The sequence below is a fragment of the Dipodomys merriami genome, unplaced genomic scaffold (genome assembly GCF_024711535.1).
Source record: "Dipodomys merriami isolate MVZ:Mamm:240054 unplaced genomic scaffold, mDipMer1.0.p SCAF_7, whole genome shotgun sequence".
NCBI lineage: Eukaryota > Metazoa > Chordata > Mammalia > Rodentia > Heteromyidae > Dipodomys > Dipodomys merriami.
Genome location: NW_027206290.1, coordinates 70,684,808 through 70,706,074, shown reverse-complemented (window position 1 = coordinate 70,706,074; position 21,267 = coordinate 70,684,808). Strand labels below are relative to the sequence as shown.

General features: G+C 46.0%; 1 protein-coding gene across 3 annotated transcripts in view; it reads right to left on the bottom strand.

Annotated features, from left to right (window-relative positions):
- Cbfa2t2 (CBFA2/RUNX1 partner transcriptional co-repressor 2) overlaps positions 1-7,108 on the bottom strand; it is a 100,024-nt gene extending 92,916 nt beyond the window's left edge. For all 3 annotated transcript variants that reach the window (XM_070007082.1, XM_070007080.1, XM_070007081.1), the window contains exon 1: positions 6,974-7,108. Coding sequence is in view for 2 of the 3 variants with exons in the window: in XM_070007080.1 (XP_069863181.1) it covers positions 6,974-7,007 (34 nt within the window). In the remaining variant the exon portion in view is untranslated. The remainder of the gene's footprint in view (positions 1-6,973) is intronic.
- Positions 7,109-21,267: the final 14,159 nt, after the last annotated feature.

Here is a 21,267-nt window from a genome sequence, read left to right as displayed (position 1 = left end):
CTAGCCCCCTACCACTTGACCCACAGCACCACTTCTGACTTTTTTTCTGCTTATAGTGCTGAGGAATAGAACTCAGCATGCAAGGCAAGCACTCTACCACTGAACCAACTTCCCAGCCCTCCTTAAATATTTTTATGCTACATATATCTACACAACATACTTAAGGCTAATAATCATATACCACACACATTTCAGTCAATAGTGGTAATTAAGCCAGGTGTCAGTAACTCGTGTTTGTAATTCTAGTTACTCAGGAGGCTGAGATCTGAGGATGGTGGTTCAAAGCCAGCCCAGAGTCTAGGCTCCAATAAAGTACTCAGAAGAAGCCAGAAGTGGTTTGGTGGCTCAAGTGTTAGCCTTGAGCAAAAAGAATCTCAGGGACAACATCCACGCCAAATTCAAGCCCAAGACCAATGCATACACAAACAAAAAATAGTAGTTAGTATATACGAGGGTATATTATATAGCCTAGGTGTGCAGTGGGCTATATTACTTAGGTTTAAGTACTCTGTGTGATATTTGTGCAGTGGCAGAATCAATTGATGCTTTTTGTTGTTGTTGTTGTTGCTGGCCAGTCCTGGGGCTTGACCTCAGGGCCTGGGAGTGCTATCTCTGAGCTTCTTTTGCTCAAGGCTAGTGCTCTACCACTTGAGCCACAGTGCCACTTTCAGCTTTTTCTGAGTAGTTTATTGGAGATAAGAGCCTCATGGAGGGCTGGGAAGGTAGCCAGTGGTAGAGCGCTTGCCTTGCATGCATGAGGCCCTGGGTTCGATTCCTCAGCACCACATAAGCAGAAAAAAAAGCCGGAAGTGGCTCTGTGGCTCAAGTGGTAGAACGCTATCCTTGAGCTGAAGAGCTGAGGGACAGCGCCCAGGCCCAGAATTCAGGCCCACCACTGGACCTCCCCCCCCCAAAAAAAAGAGCCTCATGGACTTTCCTGCCCTGCCTGGGCTGGCTTCAAACCATGATCCTCAGATCTCAGCCTCCTGAGAAGCTAGGATTACAAGTATGAGCCTCCATGTCACATTTTTAGTAGAGAAAAATGTCAGTAGGCTGGGCACTGATGGCTCATGCCTGTAATCCTAGATACTCAGGAAGCTGAGAGCTCAGGATCACATTTCAAAGCCAGTTCACAAGACTCATCTCAAAAGAAACTACAAAAAAAAAAAAAAAAGTGGAGCTGTACCTCAAGTGGTAGAGGACTAGCCTTGAGTAAAGGAAACTTAGGGATAGTGCCCAGGTCATGAGTTTAAATACCAGGACTAATATATATTAGAACTAGTTACTAGTATATATTAGCTTTTATCTGAAAGGGGAGGAAAATTGGTAGTTGTCAAGAATCAGTAAAACTAGCTAAAAACTACAAACAGGGCTGGGAATGTGGCTTAGTGATAGAGTGCTTGTCTAACATGCATGAAGCTCTGGAGTCGACTCCTCAGTACCACATAAACAGAAAAAGCCAGAAGTGGTACTGTGACTCAAGTGGTAGAGTACTAGCCTTGAGCAAAAGAAGCTCAAGAACAGTGCCCAGGCCCTAAGTTCAACCCCCAGAACTGGCCAAAAAAAACAAAACAAAACAAAACCCTGCAAGTGATTTAGAGGGAAATGTGGGTGTGGTTAGTGTCACTCTTGGGATATGAGGCCAAAATGAACAAATCTGTGCTATTTGAATGTCTATTCTCATGTGGCTTCAAAAAATTAAAAGCAGGCAGAACCTCTGCATGGCTGGGTAAATTAACAAAGGGATAAGGGAAACATTTATGAGAGGAAAAGGTCAAAATAGAGTGTCAAGGGAGCGGTACAATGCCCGATATTAGCATTTCACTTGAGCTGCTGAAGGGGTCAGATTACATATTTGTCTCCATCAACTAATTTAATTAAAAAGTCTAACCAACTCCAAAGCTATAAATTCAGACTGAAGGATATCTAGCTCTAGATTATACTGAATTTTACTTTGATTCCTGTATTTAATTATAGCAATCTAAAACAAAGGGGGAGAATCAAATCTTTAGGAGCACATTGCAAGGTAAAGGTTCACTGCAGAGTCCATATACCATAGTTGATGATCCATATTTGACAGCTCCTCATGGAGTCATGAAAAATTAATGTGGACATTTCTTGAGCCTTTGATGTTCACTGCAATCATCTGCTTCATTGTTAAGATCAGAAAACATATGGGATGAATTGGTAAGGGCTGCTAAAAGTTTCTGTTGCCTTTTCTTTCCCAATTTATCTCTGTGGCCAATTTAAGACATTTTTGAAACAGATCTTGCATAGCTACCTTTAAATCATATTCCAAATCTAGGACACATTAATAAGAGAGGTTAGGGAAAGAAAGTTGAAGATGGGAAATTAAGTATCCTCAGGGAGCCTCTCTGAAACAAATACCTTCAGATACTGTAGCAAATGTTAATAATCCAGAATTCTGGAGGCTGAGACAGAAGGATCTCAAGTTCTAAGGCAGCCTGGACTACACACAGCAAGACTCGGTCTTTACAAAAAGAGATACAGGCTGGGAATGTGGCTTAGTGATAGAGTGCTTGTCTAGCATGCATGAAGCCCTGGGTTCAATTCCTCAGTACAGAAAGAGCCAAAAGTGGTGCTATGGCTAAAGTGGTAGACTGCTAGCCTTGAGCAAAAGAAGCTCAGGGACAGGACCCAGGCCCCAGGATTAGCAAAAAATTAAAATTAAAAAAAAATTAGTCAGGTGTAGATGACTCATGCCTGTAATCCTAGCTACTCGGGAGGCTGAGGTATGAGAATCAAGGTTCAAAGCCAGCCCAGGCAGGAAAGCCTGTGAGACTCTTATCTCCAATAAACCACCAGAAAACTGGAAGTGGTGCTGTGGCTCAAGTGGTAGAGTGCTAGCCTTTAGCTGAAGAGCTCAGGGCCAGTGCCCAGACACAAGAGTTCAATCCCCACAATTGACCAAAAAAATTAATTTAATTAAATTTAAAAAGGAGCTATGTGCCAGGTGCCAGTAGCTCACACCTGTAATCCTAGCTACTCAGGAGGCTGAGAACTGAGGATCTCGGTTCAAAGCCAGCTAGGGCAAGAAAGTCTGGAAGATTCTTATCTCCAATAAATCACTCAGAAAATTGGAAGTGGTGCTGTGGCTCAAGAAGTAGAGTGCTTGCCTTGAGCTGAAGAGTTGAGGGGCAGCACCCAGGCCCTGAGTTCAAGCCTCATGACTGACCAAAAAAAAAAAAAAATAGCTATGTAAGATATACCAGCACCTAACATTATTACTATAATTAAGTAGAATTATCTCCATTTATAGCTTAAGCAAGAAAATCAGTTTCAGAGATTGAAAAACTCCCAATACAACTGGTCCTCAAATTCAAACTCTGTTCAACTCTTACCATTATGTCTGTTTCCTGTACATTTCTGCCCTGTATATTTCTGAAGCTTGAACTCAAGAGCCTGGGTGTTGTCTCTAAGCTTTTTTGTTCAAGGCTAGCATTCTACCACTTAGGGTGTTTTGTTGGGGAGAGTGCTTAATTGGATATAAGAGTCACAAATTAGGACAGCACGAGTTGATTCACAGCTTTTTCTGAGTAGTTTATTGGAGATTGAGTCTCACACTTTCCTGCCTAGACTGGCTTCAAACTGCAATACTCAAATCTCAGCCTCTTAAACAGCTAGGATTACAGGTGTGAGCCAATGACGAAAGCCCAGCTATAGTGCTCTCGATCTTACCCCTTTTGGGGCTGGGAAGGTGGCTCAGTGGTAGAGTGCTTGCCTTGCATGCATGAGGCCCTGCGTTCCATTCCTCAGCACCACATAAGCAGAAAAAGCAGAGAGTGGCGCTGTGGCTCAAGTGGTAGAGCACTAGCCTTGAACACCTAGGCCCAGAGTTCAGGCCCACGACTGACCAAAAAACAACAACAAAAAAAACTTACCCCCTTTCCCCCTCATTCAGTAATTGGGGTTAGGGGTAAAAACATCACTGTGGCATAATAGATAAGGACGAATGGAAAGTATGAAACATTGTCAGTGTGCTTTCCTGGGGGAGCCCCTCTTCTCATTTATTGCTTTTCTATTTTTTTTTTTTTTTTTGTGGGGGGAGGTACAAGTTTGAGGACCCAATCCAGGGTCTGGAGCAAGAAAGTGCTCTTACCATTGAACTACATTCCAATCTGTTAACTGTAATTTAACACAAATATTCAGCCAGGCATCAGCTGCTCACACCTATAATCCCAGCTACTAAGGATGCTGAGATCTGAGGATCCCTGTCAGAAGCCAGTCCGGGCAGGAAAAGCCCATGAGACTTTTATCTACAATTAAACAGCAAAAGCCAGATGTGGGTTTGCATCTTAGTGTTAGAACACCAGCCTTGGAACAATAAAGTTAAGGGACAGCACCCAGGAAGGGACTGAGTTCAAGCCCCAGTTCTGGAACTAAATACAAAATAAATATTCAAGGAATGCAATTCAGTGATAGAGTGCTTACCTAAGAAGCAGGAAGGAGTTCCTGGTGTTCAAAACCCAAGGAAGGAAGGAAGAAGGAAGGGAAAGAAGGAAAAAAGGAAGGAGCAAGCAAAATAAATATTAATATATATGCATATGAAAGTATATTTCCTGATGCAATAAGCCCACTAGACTACTTCTCAAGAGATATCAGTTAGGATGTAGGACTGAGCTGCTTTTTACATTCTCTCTCACCAGCACTACAGATAATTATAAAAGCCAGACAGGACTATGCTGAAAATGAATTTACACCACTTTTAGGGAGGGATGGGGTTCAGGAGAGAAAAATCTGTGAGGAAATGAGGAAAGAGGTGACAACTGTTCAAAAAGAAATGTACTCAGTACCTGACCTAAGTAACTGTAACCCCTCTGTAAATTTAAAAAAAATATATATATATATATACATATATAATCAGAGTGGGGAATCTAATTAAGTGGTAGAGCATTTGCCCAACATAGACTAGAGGCCTGCGTTAAAAAAAAAAAAAAACTTAAAAGGAGAAAGGGAAAGAAAAAGATAAGAAGGAAAGAGGGGAAATGTAGGTAGGCTTCCAGAGTGACTACCATATGGTCAATTTTGAACTTAAATACAGCTTAAGAACCTCACTGGAAAAAAAAAAAAAAAAAGCTCTGTTAATAACATCTCATTTCAAAGTAACGTAATACATTCTTCCTGATTAAAAAAAAAAAAAAAAGTAGAGCCAGGCATGGTGGCACATGCCAGTAATTCCAGCACTCAGGAGGCTGAAGCAGGAAGGTCAAGAGTTCCATGCCAGCTTGGACTAATATGTAGTGAAACCTCTCTCCTCTCTCCACCCCCCAAAAAAAGGCAAAGTTAAAATGTTTGGGATGTTAGCTCAGTGGTGAATGTACAAGGCCTGGGTTTGCCAGCACAGCAAAAAATAAACAAATAAAAGAAAAAGTACACTAAGCACACTGTCTAGGAATTTAAGAGAATTCTCTTAGGAAAACTTTTTCTTTAAGTTACATAACAGAACCAAAAAATTGTACTTTGGGGGTATTAAAAAGTAAAACAACAAAAGATTTGGACATAATTTTAAGTTCAGTGAAAAGTCCATTTACTGTACTGTCAGACCGAAAGGGTTACCAGTCTGCCTCTCTGGAGTGGTAAATTCCACAAGAAATGGACCAAGAAACCTTATAACACAGCAACTGTAGACTTGATTTTGAAAAGCCATTAACTGGATGAATCTGATCTACCGTTCCATTTCTTCAATCCAGTATTTACTCAGTCCAAACAAACAGACAAACAAACAATACTATGTAAATGTTTAAAAACTTTGCTCAGGGGCAAGAGCAGAGTTCTTATTGCCCCTCAGTTTCTTCCCTGGCCAAATGGATACATTCAAATACCTAATTGTTATGTAGGTTGTCATCAGGCTTTAATAGAAGAAAACATGCGAAACAGACTTAGCAAATAAGTTTCCTTATTTAGTGAGTCTCTTCCCTCTCCTAAAGAGTGGTCAATTCTCAGGGCCTAGCATGGTACTTTTTCCTTGAGGCGATTTAATAAATATTAAACGAATCTTAGGCAAAATGCCTGGTGCTCAAAAAAAAATGCTGGCTATTACCACCACCGAAACGAGAAGCAATTAAAATTTTATTGTACTTATTAAGAGATACCACCACCCTTCCCCCAAAGATCTCACATTTCTAGAAGAAACACTAGATAAATGCCTGAATGGCGAAATGGAGGTTAGAACACAACTGGATTGCAGAATAGAACCGTACACAAAATGCAAATCGTTATCAAATACACAACCAGAGCCTAATTTCGGACTTTTCCCGGGCAGGTTCACACAGTATGCCATCGATTAGGACGCGATTAGGACGGTGACAGTTTTCACGCGTGGACGTGAGCGGGAGGGGGGGGGGAGGTCTCTGCTCCGTCCGACTGGTCTTCCCTAAACCCCACAACTCCGGGGAAATGGGAAACAACGACTCTTCAAATCCCATTTTTCAGACAGGGCAACTGAGACTCCGGGAGAGCCAAGGTCACGGTCAGTAAAAGGGGGGGCGGTATTCGAACCCCGGCAATGCCACCTCTTAGCCTGCAACTCACAGGCCCCCTCAGGCAGGCCAGCCTCGCCCTCCACCCACACCCACCACACATCCCTCAAAACCCAGGGGCGCGCTACTTTCTCGGACCGGACTTGGGGCCCCCGCGCCAGGAAAACAAAACAATACTTGTCCGCAAGCAAGTCAGACGGCCGCCTGCCGGGCCTGGGCTGGCGAGGCCGCGGTGCCCAGTTTCTCTCGCACCACGAGCTCCGAACCCTCCGGCGACGTAGAAAACACCAAGGTGGCCTGGGGACCCGCGAGGGACCGGGACGTCGCGTGACCTTGGATCCCCCGCTCGGCTTCGGGCCTCAGTTTCCCCGCCCCGGCCTCGAGCCCCAGCCGCTCCCTGGGCATGTCGCGCCGGTAGAACAGCAGGCCCCTCACACGCCCCCCTCAACCGCCCGCCTCCCCGCCTCACTCACGCTGGAAGGCGGCCGCTCCAGGGACGCCCACCATCGCCGAGCCCAGAACGTCGCGCTCCGCGCGCCACACGCCTCGACCCAAGGCCGAGGTCCTTTGCAAGCGCCGCCGCGCGACCAGCAGGCGCCCAGCTCACCAATACCAGCGACGCCGCCGCGGCTGCTGCCACCGCCGCCGCCGTTAGGCCGCGCGCAGCCCGGCCCCCTGATTAGCCCCGCCCCGTCCTCTAAACACGCCCCTGGAGCGCGCTCACGCTCGCCAGACCAACGCACGCGGAAGCCGGACCACAGAGGGCTCACGCTAAACCCCGCCCCCTGACCTGACCCGCCCCTTCCGCGCGAACCTACGCCCTATCCCGGTTCCTCCTTGATCTTCAGGCCCGCCCCTCCTGCGCTACGTGTTCCCGTCACGATCACCGCCCACCTTCCAGGCTGGGGCTTCCGGATGTGGCCGGAGCAGCCGCCCGGGCGCGAGGGCGGAGTCTTGGGGCGAGGCTACGGAGGATGGAACTAGGTCTCACCTGAGTACTCCAGGTACAGGCCTGATTGCCTTTTCCTTAGCGTTTGTGCAAGTACTTCCACACACAGTGCTCTGAATGTCTAAAATATTAATATTAATAGCTGTTAGCTACCATTATTACCGAGCTCTTTAATTAGACTCAAGGGCTGCTTTTATACACGCCATGTAGTTAGTGCTCACAGTGAGGAATAAAGGCATGAACCACCACACCAGGCTCCGCTGTACTTTAGATATAATGAACTATTAAAGAGTGATATTTACATGGGAATAAATATGTGGGTGTTTTCATTAATGTATTTATTTTGGCAGTACTGGGGTTTGAACTCAGGGCCTGGGTACTGCCCCTAACTTTTTTTGCTCATGCCTAGTGCTCTACCACTTGAGCACAGCTCCACTTCCAGTTTTTTTTCTGTGTGGTCAATTGAAAATAAGAGTCTCAAGGACTTTCCTACCTAGGCTGCCTTCGCAGTACCAGGATTACAAGCGTGAGCCACCGGTGCCAGCCTAACTTAAGGGTTGTTTTTTTTTTTTTAAGATTTAAAAACAAAAATAAATAAATAAAAATAAAGAGTGATATTCGAAAGGCTGGGAAAGTTAGCTCAGTGGTAGAGTGCTTGCCTTGCAGGCATGAGGCTGGGGGTTCAATTCCTCAGCACCACATAAGCAGAAAAAGCCAAAAGTGGCGCTGTGGCTCAAGTGGTAGAGTGCAAGCCTTGAGCTGAAGAGCTGAGGGACAGCGTCCAGGCCCAGAGTTCAGGCTCCAGGATCAACAACAATAACAAAAAGAAGTATAAGCCGGGCACTGGTGGCTCATGCCTGTAATCCTAGCGACTCAGGAGGCTGAGATCTGAGAATCATAGTTCAAAGCCAGCCTGGGCAGAAAAGTCCGTGAGACTCTTCTCTCCAATAGACAGCACCCAGGCCCAGAGTTCAAGCCCCATGACTGACAAAAATAAAAATAAAAAGTGATATTTGATAAGCTTTGACCGTTGTAAAATAAAATTCCTCCCACTCACCAGGCACTGGTAGATCACACCTGTCATCCTAGCTACTCAGGAGGCTGAGATCTGAGGATCACTATTCAAAGCCATCCAGGGCAAGTACCATGAGACTTTCATGTCCAATTAACCACCAAAAAAGCAGGAAGTAGAGCACTAACCTTGTGAAACAAAAAGCTCAGAGATAGCACCTAGGCTTTGTGTTCAAGTCTCACTGTCGGCACAAGAATAAGAAGAATAATTTTTTCCCTGTTTTTGCAATCATCCTTCCATCTCTTATCTGGATCCAAGTAACCACTGATTTGCTTTCTGTCATGGGGCACCAGCTTGCGTTTGTGGAACTGCTTGTAAATAAATTCAAAAGCTATTACCCTGTCTCTTTTAGTTCCTCTTGGCCAACATAGACTTGGAGTCAACTGTTATTCTGTGTGTTAGTAGCTTAAGTTGTTGGCTTTTTTTTTTTTTGCTGGTTGTGGGGCTTGAACTCTGGGCCTGGGCACTGTCCCTCAGCTCTTCAGCTCAAGGCTAGGGCTCTACCACTTGAACCACAGTGCCACTTCTGTCTTTTTCTGCTTATGTGGTGCTGAGGAATCGAACCCAGGGCCTCATGCCTGCAAGGCAAGCATTCTACCATTGAGCCATCTTCCCAGCCCCTTGTTGCCTTTTTTTTTAATTCATTAAATGGATTTATATACCATCACCTTTCCTGTTTTTTTGTTTTGTTTTGTTTTGTTTTGTTCCTCCCTTTGTTTCTGAGGCATGAACTCTGGGCCTGGGTGCTGTCCTCAGCTCTACAGCTTAAGGTTAATGCTCTACCATTTGAACCACAGTGCCACTTCTGGTTTTCTGGTGGTATTATTGTTTGTTTTTGTTTTGTTTTGTTTTATTCCACCATGGGGCCTGAACTCTGGGCCTTGAACACAGGGCCTCATGCATGCGAGGCAAGCTTTCTACCATTGAACCACCTTCCCAGACCTTTTCTGGTGGTTTATTAGAGATAAGAGTCCCCAGTCTCATAAACTGGGGCTGGGAAGGTAGCTCAGTGGTAGAGTGCTTGTCTCACATGCATGAGGCCCTCGGTTCGATTCCTCAGCACCACATAAGCAGAAAAAAGCCAGAAGTGGCACTGTGGCTCGAGTGGTAGAGCACTAGCCTTGACCTGAAGAGCTGAGGAACAGTGCCCAGGCCCAGAGTTCAGGCCCCATGACCGAAAAATAAAAAAATTATAGGCTCAAGTGCTGGAGAATTAGGTTAAGATATATCATTTGTGGGCTGGGAAGGTAGCTCAGTGGTAGAGTGCTTGCCTTGCAGGCATGAGGCTGTAGGTTCAATTCCTCAGCACCACATAAGCAGAAAAAGTTGGAAGTGGCACTACGGCTCAAGTGGTAGAGTACTAGCCTTGAGCTGACGAGCTGAGGGACAGTGCCCAGGCCCAGAGTTCAGGCCCTACAACTGACCAAAAAAAAAAAAAAAAAAATCATTTGTCTAACAAGGCGGATGTACTGGGTTTGATGGGGGAAATGTTCATGTCCCAAACAAGTGCCCAGTGCCAAATGAATGTTTTTCTTTACCTAGTGACAGCAGAATAAGAATGGGTGGCAGAAGAGAGGGGTACACACTGCCTGCCATCTGCTCGAGCCATGCCCCTTCCATTAATGAAGGATAAACACCAGGCCAGGCCAGATGACAGTGAGGAAAAGCCACTTAGAAGTGTATGTATGGTCTTTGCTAAGTAAATAGGAGACAGCAATACCCATGGCACTTTAGAAAGGCTATATATGTATGCCAGAGGAATATCTGCCATGGCTGCCACCCTTCCAACAAACAAGCCTTTTCTCCAAAGGCAAAAGAGCCCAAGAGGGCTCAATGGAAGAGAATGAGCAAGTTAAGTTTCTTGTCCACTAGTTATCAATTATGGTTTACATTCTGGAATATTAACATGCTCAGGATGAGAAATTTGCATACTCTACAAAAAGATTATGAGGAAAGTGAAAAGACTTTTGTGTTTATGTGTATGCTAGTGCTAGGGCTTGTTGAACGCAGGGCCTGAACACTGTCCCTAAGCTTTTTTGTTCTAGGTTAGTGCTCTACCACGTGAGCCACTTCCCCACTCTGGTTTTTGGGTGGTTAATTGAAAATAAGAGTCTCAAGACTTCAAACAATGATCCTCAGTTCTCAGCCTCCTGAGTAGCTAGGATTACAAGCATGAAACACTGCTGCTTGGTGGAAATACATTAAATTTTTACCATAAGTAATAAATTGTGGTCACCATTTTACTGTGTATTCTTCAAAATTATTCCTACTGGTGGATATGACACATTTACAGAACTGAGATCACACGTATTTCTGCATCCTGGTCCCTGGTCTGTGTGTAAATATTTTTGAAAAATAAACACAAAAATTATCTTTGGCTGGGCACCAGTCACTCACACCTGTAATCTTAGCTACTGAGGAGGCTGAGATCTGAGGATGGAGATTCAAAGCTAGCCAAGACAGGAAAATCTGTAAGACTCTTATCTCCAATTAACCACAAGAAAACTGGAAGTGGTGCTATAGCTCAAGTGGTAGAGCACATGCCTTGAGCTGAAGAGCTAAGGGACAGTGTCCAGGCCCAGAGTTCAAGCCCCACAACTGACAAAAAAAAAAAAAAAAAGACTCATCTACTCAGAGCTGCACACACAGCCTTAGAGCAAGTAGGTCTGAGATTTCATTCTTAGGCAAATCCTCCGGGGTCTCAAACTTGATCTCTTATACCTTCTTGGCTCTCCATTGTAATTGTCTGTGAGAGTGGAACAAGAGACACAGTGAGAAGAAATCTATTAGCAAGTCTATTCTGAGTCCCATTTCTCCATTTGTAATATCAATACTACCCACCAGAGGGGCTCTGGATAGTAGATGAGAAACACACAGTAGATGCTAAAGCATGCTTCACATTACTGGGTTTCCTCCCTCTCTCCTTTCCATCCTTTATTGAACACCTACTATGTACCAGGGATTTCCCTGAGCACTGGGGATGCAGCCATTAATAAGACAGCAAAATCCCTGCCCCCTGGAGCTGGCATTCTTGAGAGGACTATTAGGATGAATTGTCAATAAACAATAATAAAAAGCAGGCTAGAGAAAGGCAAGTAAGGCAAGGAGGATACAGGCGATCTTTTATATAAAGTGGCAAAGAAACTTCTGTTTGTGTTTTGCACTGATACTAGATCCTGAACTCAGGACCTGGGTACTATCCCTAGAATTTTTTGTTCAAGGCTCGTGTTATCACTTGAGCCTTAGTTCCACTATCAGCTTTTGGCTGATTAATTGGAGATAAGAGTCTGAGTGATGCTCTTGCTTGGACTGGCTCTTCAAACCAAGAATCTCAGCCTCCAGAGTGGCTAGGGTTACAGTTGTCAGCCACCTGTGCTGGGAATAACTGTTTAAGGTGGTTTTTACACTGTAGAAACTAGAAGAAAATAACAAAAGCTGCCAGAGATTTAATGAGAGCTGAAGAGACTCCCAAAAAGAGGGTAGCAGGAGCAAAGGCCCTGAGGCAGGACTAGGGGATACACAACAGTGGATAGATAAAGAAGGCTGGAGACTCATTGCTCCATAGTAAGGAATTTGGCTTTATTTTAAGTCAATTTAGGAGCCACTAGACAATTATGGACTAGGTGGTGACTGGATCTTTATCTCCTCAGGGGAAAGAGGACAGAGAAGGCAAGGGAAGGGGGGTCCCTGGAGGCCAAACCATGGTGGGAGCAGAGATATTGAGATGGTGAGAAGGGAAGGGATTGAACTCCCCTGGTATTTTGAAGGTGGAGGCAGTAAGGTTGGGGGGTGAGGTGGGGGGATGAGAAGGTCAAAGGTAAAAGGTAATTAATTCTTAGATTTGGAGCCAGAGCAGCTAGAAGGATGGAGCAGCTGCCAGATGAGCAAAGACATCCTGGGGCCAAAAGCCAGGGTTCTGGTGTGGGGATCGGAACTTGGGATGCAAAGAGCCAGTCACAAGGAGCTAAAGATTTTCCCCACTGGGATTGCTAAACTATTTTCCCCCCAGGTGAGAGATGGAGCCACAGTGGCTGTGGAGTGTGGATGATTTAAAACAGTATCCATGTGTGTCCCACACAAGCCTTCCACAGCTTCAGCTGCAGCTGGGCCTGGGCCATTGGAAGGTGGCCAATCCTCCCTGCCTCTCCCCTCCCCTCCAAGCCTCCCACCTGGTGCACCTTCCCCAGGTGTCAGCTGTGCTGGGAACCCCATCACCCCCAGGCCCAGACTGGTTGTTGTGTGACCTTAAAGTGCCTGTGCTTGGTGGTGCTGACAGGAGCCACAATTCCCCTCCCCTATTGCCCCCAGGAGTAGAGGCAGAAGCTGAGGCCCCCTGACAGAGTTGGGTGCTATTTGTTTGCTTTACAAGAGGAACAATTGAGCCCACCCCCTTGGTGCCAAGAGGCCTAGCTCCACACCTGTTCTCCACCCGCCTGCCCAGGTGCAGGCTGGCCAAGAACAAAAGAACACCCACTCAGCAAGGTCATTACCTTGATGGGGGCAGGGAGAAAGGCTGCAGAGGAGAAACCTGGTTCTAGAAAGGAAGACTTACTCAGGGGGAATTAGAGTGTACACACCCTAGTCCATAGAACTTTTCAGAATCTACATTAGTGTTGCCTAGTATGAGGGTCACCAATACATATGGCGTGGTGGGGGGAGGGACGGGGAAGAAAAGTCAGGCTTGCACACATACACCAGGTAAGCTCGCCACTGAACTATAGCCCCCAGCTCTTCCTATGGCTATATATAAAGCACTTTAACCTATGGCTGTGGTGACAGAAGAACTAAAGCAGCAATTTTATTTTAGTTTAATTAGCTTGAATTTCAATTGCCACATGTGGCTCCAGTATTGGGCAGCCCAGGTTTGAACAGTTGGCTCTGGAGGAAGTTTGGATGATAACAGCTATCATTTGTTGAGCACAGGCTTAATGCCAAGAACATGGCACACAACCTACTTTTTGTGCTACAGGGAAAGTCCTGGTCTCCACTGGACTGATGAGGAAACTGAGGACCAGACTGGCAAAGTCACCTGGCTAAAGTCCCAGGATAAGGAAGTGCCAAAGGCTGCAAGGGAACACCCAAAATCACCTCATTAGAATAAACTAAACAAATCTCTAAGTCCTGGAAGGCCTTCCCTCAGCCTCAGCATTTGAATGGTGAGTACAAATTACTAAAGAATGCAAATGAGCTTCTGATTTGAGGGACAAAAGCTCAGACTCCGTGATCACACCCAGAGTCTCTCTGGGCTGTGGGAGGGTGGGGGTAGAGGCCTAGTGACTAGGAGGTGGGGGGGGGGGTAGGGGGTGGGATAAGCCTGGCCAGCTGGTGTCGGCGACCCTGGGACATCAGCTGGCTGGCGAGCTGAGACAATGGGAGGGGGTCTAGCCGGAACCCTCCTCCCTGGGCACCAGGTCCTCTTCCCGACTTTGGCCAGCTGCCATGGGCAGCTTCCCGTGTCTCTGCAGAATTGGGGTTGGGGGGGCGGTGATGGAGGATTCTGGGAAGGTCTGTCTGGAATGGCCTGGGGGTGGGAGGAGAGACCGAGGGGGACGTTTGGAGCTTTTCTGAAGGTCTCCTGGGTGCCAGGCCAGACACTGGTGGATTTGCATATGTCTTTCCGTTAGTTCGATCTTCCTAAATCCCCCTGGTAATAGTAATAATAATTACAATCAACAATAGCAATCCGATGGCTCATGCTGAGCCCATGTGGCTGGGAGCTGAAGGCGTTAACTGCATTAATCCTCATGACTGCCTTGGGAACCAAGGACTTTTATTACAGCCCTTTACCAAATGAGGAGCCCCAGGATCAGTATGGTTAAGGGGCTCACTGAGGTGGGGTGGGAGAGGAAGAGTTCCTCCACTTGAGACTCCCACAATACCTTAAACCTTTATCACCAGGGTCTGGCACCTCTCCCTTCTCCTTTGAGAGTTTAAATAAAAATGCACACACTTCAGTATGATTAGGAGAATTTTATTGCAAAAAAAATAGTCCAGTTATTGTCTATGGCTCATGTTGTACTTGGCTGATTGCTGTGTCAGCAGACGGAGGAACCACAAACTGTATGGCTGGCACAACCTAGGTTTTAGGTGTGCCTTTATAACAAAAGCCCTGGCAAAATCAACTTGGCCTCTCACCCAGAAGCTGACTCCAGAGGTGAGCTGGAACCCAGACTCTCAGTCCCCTGAAGATTGTCCTCTCTGACATCTATGGATCCTTGGCAGCGCTTAGATTCCTGCAGAGCTTTTTTCCTATTCTCCTGCTGGCATCCATGCTACTGTGTGGCAGGCATCTCTCTAGGCAAGAAGTAAAAAGTTGGTGTGATCCTTGTCTGCACAAAGCAAAGAATCAACTAGCATATCTCTAAATACAAATAGCATAAAGACGTACAGACAGACTAGAGGAGCTTGAAGACCATTTTAACAGGGGAGTCAAATCCATCTTGTCATCAGGAAGGACCTCCTGAAGGAGGTGATGGTCACATTTGAGATGTGGAAAAATGAGAACTTCCAGGTCTGAGGACACTTCCCCTCCCCTCAACTTCCAGAGTGATTTCTCCTCCCTGTTAATTTCAATTCTTTTCCAGCTCCTTGTCATAGAAGAAATCTGTTCTCTCTCTCTCTCTCTCTCTCTCTCTCTCTCTCTCTCTCTCTCTCTCTCTCTCTCTCGCGCGCGCGCGCGCGCGCGCGCGCGCGCGTGTGTGTGTGTATGTGTGTGTGTGTGTGTGTGTGTGTATTGGTACTAGGGTTTAAGCTTAAGTCTTATGCTTGCTATGCTGACAACAATCTACCATTTTTGCCATGCTTCCAGGTCTGATTTTGCTGTTTTTTGGAAGTAGAGTCTAATGAACTTTTCAACCCAGGTTTGCCTCAAACCCTGATTCTCAGCCTCCTGGATAGCTAGGATTATAGGAGTGAGCCACTAGCACCTAGCACACCGGATGTTTTGTTTTGCGATATGTTTGAAATTTGCCAACCTCTTGATTCGGTCTTCTGAGAGCTGAGATTATAGCTATGCATCACCATACCCAGGATGAAAAATCTTTCTTTAGACAGAATGCACAACTTAGCAATCCACTCATGAGCTGAAGTACTAACTGGAGATAAAGCATGTAGATAAGTTAGCATCATTATTTTTAAATATGATATGTTTTTTTTTATTTACTCTCCCCCCTTTTTATTTTTGCAGAAGGCTACTTTTTTGGTAGTTCATTGGAGATTAGAGTCTTCTGGTTTTCCTTTTTGGGCTGGTGTTAAACTATGATTCTTAGATATAAACCTCCTGAGTAGCTAGGTTTACAGGTATGGGCCACTGACAACTGTGCTAGTCCTAAGGCTTGAATTCAGGGCCTAGGCTCTGTCTCTGAACTTCTTTTGCCCAAGACTAGTGCTCTACCATTTGAGCCACAGTGCCACTTCCAACTTTTTGGTAGTCTTAGTGGAGATAAGAGTCACACAGGGCTGGGAAGGTGGCTCAGTGGTAGAATGTTTGCCAAATATGCATGAGGCCCTGGGTTTGATTCCTCAGCATCACATAATCAGAAAAAGCCAGAAGTGGCTCTGTGGCTCAAGTGGTAGGGCACTAGCCTTGAGCTAAAGATCTGAGGGACAGTGCTCAGGCCCAAAGTTCAGACCCCACTACCAACTACAACAACAACAACAAAAAAAAAACGAGTCTCACAGACTTTCTTGCCCAGGCTGGCTTCAAAAAGTGATCCTCAGATCTCAGACTCCTGAGTAGGATTACAGGCATGAAACATTGGTGCCTGGAACATTGTTTGTTTGTTTGTTTCTTTATTTTGGGTCCGGTTGTGAGGCCTGAACTCTGGGCCTGGGCACTGTCTCAGGGATGGGCTAGGAAGGTGGCTTAATATTTGTGTGGCGTGCATGGGCCCTGAGTTTGATTCCTCAGCACCACATAAGCCGAAAAAGCCGGAAGTGGCACTGTGGCTCAAGTGGTAGAGCATTAGCCTTGAGTTGAAATGCTGAGGGACAGTGCCCAGGCCCAGAGTTCAGGCCCCATGACCAACCAAAAAGAAAAAGTCTCAGGACTTTTCTGCCCTGGCTGGCTTTAACTGTGATCCTCAGCTCTCAGCTCCTGAGTAGCTAGGATTACAAGCATGAGCCATCAGCACCTGCCCCGTTAATTCTTTTTTTTTTTTTTTTTTTTGGTCAGTCGTGGAGCTTGAACTCTTCTGGGCTTGGGCACTGTCCCTGTACTCTTCAGCTCAAGGCAAGAGAGCTCTACCACTTATGCCACAGCACCATTTCCAGTTTTCTAGTAGTTTATTGGAGATAAGAGTCTCACAGAGGGGCTGGGAAGGTGGCTCAGTGGTAGAGCACTTGCCTTGCATGCATGAGGACCTGGGTTCGATTCCTCAGCACCACATAAGCAAAAAGAAAAAAGCTGGAAGTGGCGTTGTGGCTCAAGTAGTAGAGTGCTAGCCTTGAGCTGAAGAGCTGAGGGACAGCGCCCAGACCCAGAGTTCAGGCCCCATGACTGGACCCCCTAATCCCCCCCCCCCAAAAAAAAAGAGTCTCATGGAGGTATGGGAAGGTGGCTCAGTGGTAGAGTGCTTGCCTCGCATGCATGAGGCCCTGAGTTCGATTCCTCAGCACCACATAAGCAGAAAAAACCAGAAGTGGTGCTGTGGCTCAAGTGGTAGAGCACTAGCCCTGAGCTGAAGAGCGGAGGCATAGTGCCCAGGCCAAGACAGCGTTCAGGTCCTACAACCAACAACAACAACAACAACAACAACAAAAAGAGTCTCACAGACTTTCCTGCCCAGGCTCGCTTTGAGCCATGATCTTTAGATCTCAACCTCCTGAGCAGCTAGGATTACAGGTGTGAGCCACCAGCACCTGGCTCTGTTAATTCTTTTATAACATTCTTCCAGTAAATACTGAGATCCTACTGTGTGCCAGGCACTGTCCTAAACCTGAGGACACAGCAGTAAATAACATAGAGCTTCTTATATCAAGTAAAGGTGATAGTAGCAAGGAATTCATTGGTTATATTATATATGTTTATATATTATATATCATATATAATATTTGTATGTATGTACACACACATATGTTTGCCAGTCCTGGGGCTTGAACTTGGGCCTGGATGTTGTCCTGGAGCTTCTTTTGCTCAAGGCGAAGAGCCCTACCGGGCTAGAAACCATCCTCAGATCTCAGACTCCTGAGTAACTGCTACTGGTGTGAGCCACTGGAGCTTGACTGATTATACATATATATATACATATATGTGGGGCTTGAACTCTGGGCCTGGGTGCTGTCCCTTAGCTCTTCAGCTCAAGGCTAGCCCTCTACTACTTGAACCACAGTGCCACTTCCGGTTTTCTGGTGGTTAATTGGAGATAAGAGTCTCACAGACTTTCCTGCCAGGGCTGGCTTTGAACCATGATCCTCAGATCTCAGCCTCCTGAGTAACTAGGATTACAGGTGTGAGCCACCAGTGCCCTGCTAATTATATATATATATATATATATATTTTTTTTTTTGGGGGGGGTCCAGTCATGGGCCCTGAACTCTGGACCTGGGCACTATCCCTCAGCTCTTCAGCTCAAGGCTAGTGCTCTACCACTTGAGCCACAGCGCCACTTCCGGCTTTTTTCTTTTTGCTTATGTGGTGCTGAGGAATCGAACCCAGGGCCTCAGGCATGCAAGGCAAGCACTCTACCACTGAGCCACCTTCCCAGCCCCCGGCTAATTATATTTTTAAGTGGTGATAAACACCATGGAGAAAAACAAATCAGGTGGCTGGCCGATTGAAGTAGGACAGACAGAGAAGGCCTCCTGGGAAAGATGATAGTGTAAGTAGAGACCAGAGGCATCTCGATGGAGGAAGCCTGCATCCTTGGAACATGAAGATGCCATGAAATTCAAATCAATAGAACCCTCAGGTCAGGAAACTCTGAGTAATTGAATTCTGTGGCTATGGAATGTTGATCAATATTTCTTTGGTGCCAATCAATAGAATTCTCTGGCTTTGAAATTTTGACTAATAGAACTCTGAAACCTTGCAATTCTCATCAATCAGGAACTTTCCCTCCAAAGACAGAAAGCATACTCAGAGGAGGAAGGGAGATTCAGCACAGGGTCCTGAGGCAACAGTGTGGAAAGGGTAGAAAGGTTGAGAACGGAAACCTGACCCTCACCCAAACTTTCATATAGGGATGACTGGTATTGCAAAAGGCTCCATTTCTCTACCTTTGAGCTATAATGCCAGAGGAGGGGGGGTTGAGTGGGGGGTGTTCACATGCACACATTGGTACTAGGGCTTGAACTCAGGGTCTGGGCACTGTCCCTGAGCTTTTGTGCTCAAGGCTAGCACTCTACCACTTCAAGCCACAGTAATTTTCAGCTTTTTACTAAATAGGAGATAAGAGTCTCGACTTTTCTGCCCATGCTGTCTTTAAACTGTGATCCTCAGATCTTAGCTTCCTGAGTAACTAGGATTACAGGCATGAGCCATCAATGCCCAGCTGTCCATTAACTTCCTCCTCCTCCTCCTCCTCTTCTTCTTCCTCCTCCTCCCCCTCCCCCTCCTCTTCTTCCTCCTCCTCTCCTCCTTCTGCTCCTCCTTCTCCTCCTTCCTTTTTTGCTAGTCCTGGGGCTTGAACTCAGTCCTGGGCACTGTCCCTGAGCCTCTCTGTGCTCAAGGCTAATGCTCTAGCACTTGAGCCACATTGCCACTTTCCGCCTTTTCTGTTCATGTAGTATTGAGGAATTGAACCTAGGGATTCATGCATGCTAGGCAAGCAATCTACCACTAAGCCACATTCCCAGTTCTCCTTTTTAACTTTTTTTAAACTCAAAGTTAGAGATCTACCTTCCATTGGAACCAGAATTCCACCTCCAGCTTTTTGCTGTTTGAATAGAGATAAGCGTCTTTTGGACTTTCCTGCCTCTGCTGACTTGAGCTGTGATCCTAGATTTCAACTTCCTGAGTAGCTAAGTTTGTAAGTAGGAGCTACTGGTATCCAGCATGCCAGTTTCTTTAACAGGGAGCTGTTTACATGCCCACCTGGGTGAGCCCACATTTCCAATTCTAGGTCTTTCTCCAACTGGGCCTGTAACAAATGTGTACCGTTTCACTGCATGGAGTCAGAGGGCTCTAGAGGGTTATTGTTTGCCAGATGCACATTAGCTACAAAAATAGATTTCCTCTTTCCCTCTTTATTCATCCCTCATCCAATGTTATGTGGGTAACAGTGATGATTGTTCCTGTCCCTGCTGTGTGTCAGCTGTGAAACCAAGTACCCTACAATCCACTCAAGAGTTTGCTTGGACTGTTCCTATGGGAGAAAAATGTAATGTTGTTAGGGGAAGGCTGAGGTCAAGGAAGCAGAGAAGGCTGCTGGAGCTCATTCCTATAATCCTGGCTACTCAGGAAGCTGAGATCTGAGGATCTTGGTTCAAAGCCAGCCTGGATAGGAAAGTCCTTGAATCTCTTATTTCTGGCTGTTTGGCAAAAAGCCAGGAGAGTGGAATGTGGCTCAAGTGGTAGAGTGGCAACTTTGAGTTAAAAAGCTCAAGAGAACCCAGGCCCTGAGTGCAAGTTCCAGCCAGTACTGGCACAAAGAGAGAGAGATAGAAAAAGAGAAAGAGAGAGAGAAGAAGAAAAGAAAAGCAAGTAGAGGAAGAAGGCTTTGTAATGCTTTTGTTATAAAGATTTAGAACATAGCCATATGAAAGAGTTGTTGGTGGTCTCTAATGTAATGTTTTTTGTTGGTCATGGGGCTTGATCTCAGGACTTGAGCACTGTCCTTGAGCTCTTTTGCTCAAGGCTAGCTCTCTACTACTTTGAACCACAGCTCCATATCTGGTTCTCTGGTAGTTAATTGGAAGTAAGAGTCTCAGTGACTTTTCTGCCCAGGATGGCTATCACTTTAGCCACTGTACCACTTCCAGCTTTTTCTGTTTATGTGGCTTCATGTATGCTAGGCAAGCACTCTGCCACTGAGCCACCTTCTCAGCCCCTGGTGAGACTCTTATCTCCACTAAACTATCAAAAAGGCTAGATGTAGAGCTATGGTTTAAGTGATAGAGCACTAGCCTTGAGCAAATAAAGCTGAAGGACAGTGCCTAGGTCCTGTGTTCAAGCCCAAGGACTAGTACCCCCCTCCTCCCAAAAAAGCAGATTGGAAATGGAAAACTAGTTCCTTATTACACATGATGGAAAGTAGCCCTGTTGTACTCTTCTGCACATACCAGCCTCAATTATTTTTTTCACTCAGGCTCAAAAAATAAGGTGGCTTAAAGGTAGAGTGCTTGCCTTGCGTGCATGAGGCCCTGGGTTTGATTCCCCAGCACCACATAAGCAGAAAAAGCTGGAAGTGGCACTCTGGCTCAAATGGCAGAGTGCTAGCCTTGAGCTGAAGAGCTGAAGGACAGCACCCAGGCCCATAGTTCAGGCCCCATGACTGACCCCCCCCCCAAAAAAAAATTGTTGACTAAGCTGGTATCAACTTCTTGGGTTCAATGATACCCTCTTGTTTCAGCCTCCCAAGACATGTGCCACCATACACAGTCTTACTCACACTAGACTTTTGTTTTTTTGGGAGATGGGGATATTGCTATGTAGCTAGGCTGATTTCAAACTTTGCATCCTTCTTCCTCAGCTTCTGGAGTGCTGGAATTACAGACCTGCACTGTCACCATCATGTTGGCTGCCTGACAACATTATGGAGAAAAATAAGAGATGAAATGAGGTAATGTGTGCTATACCCTATGCAGAG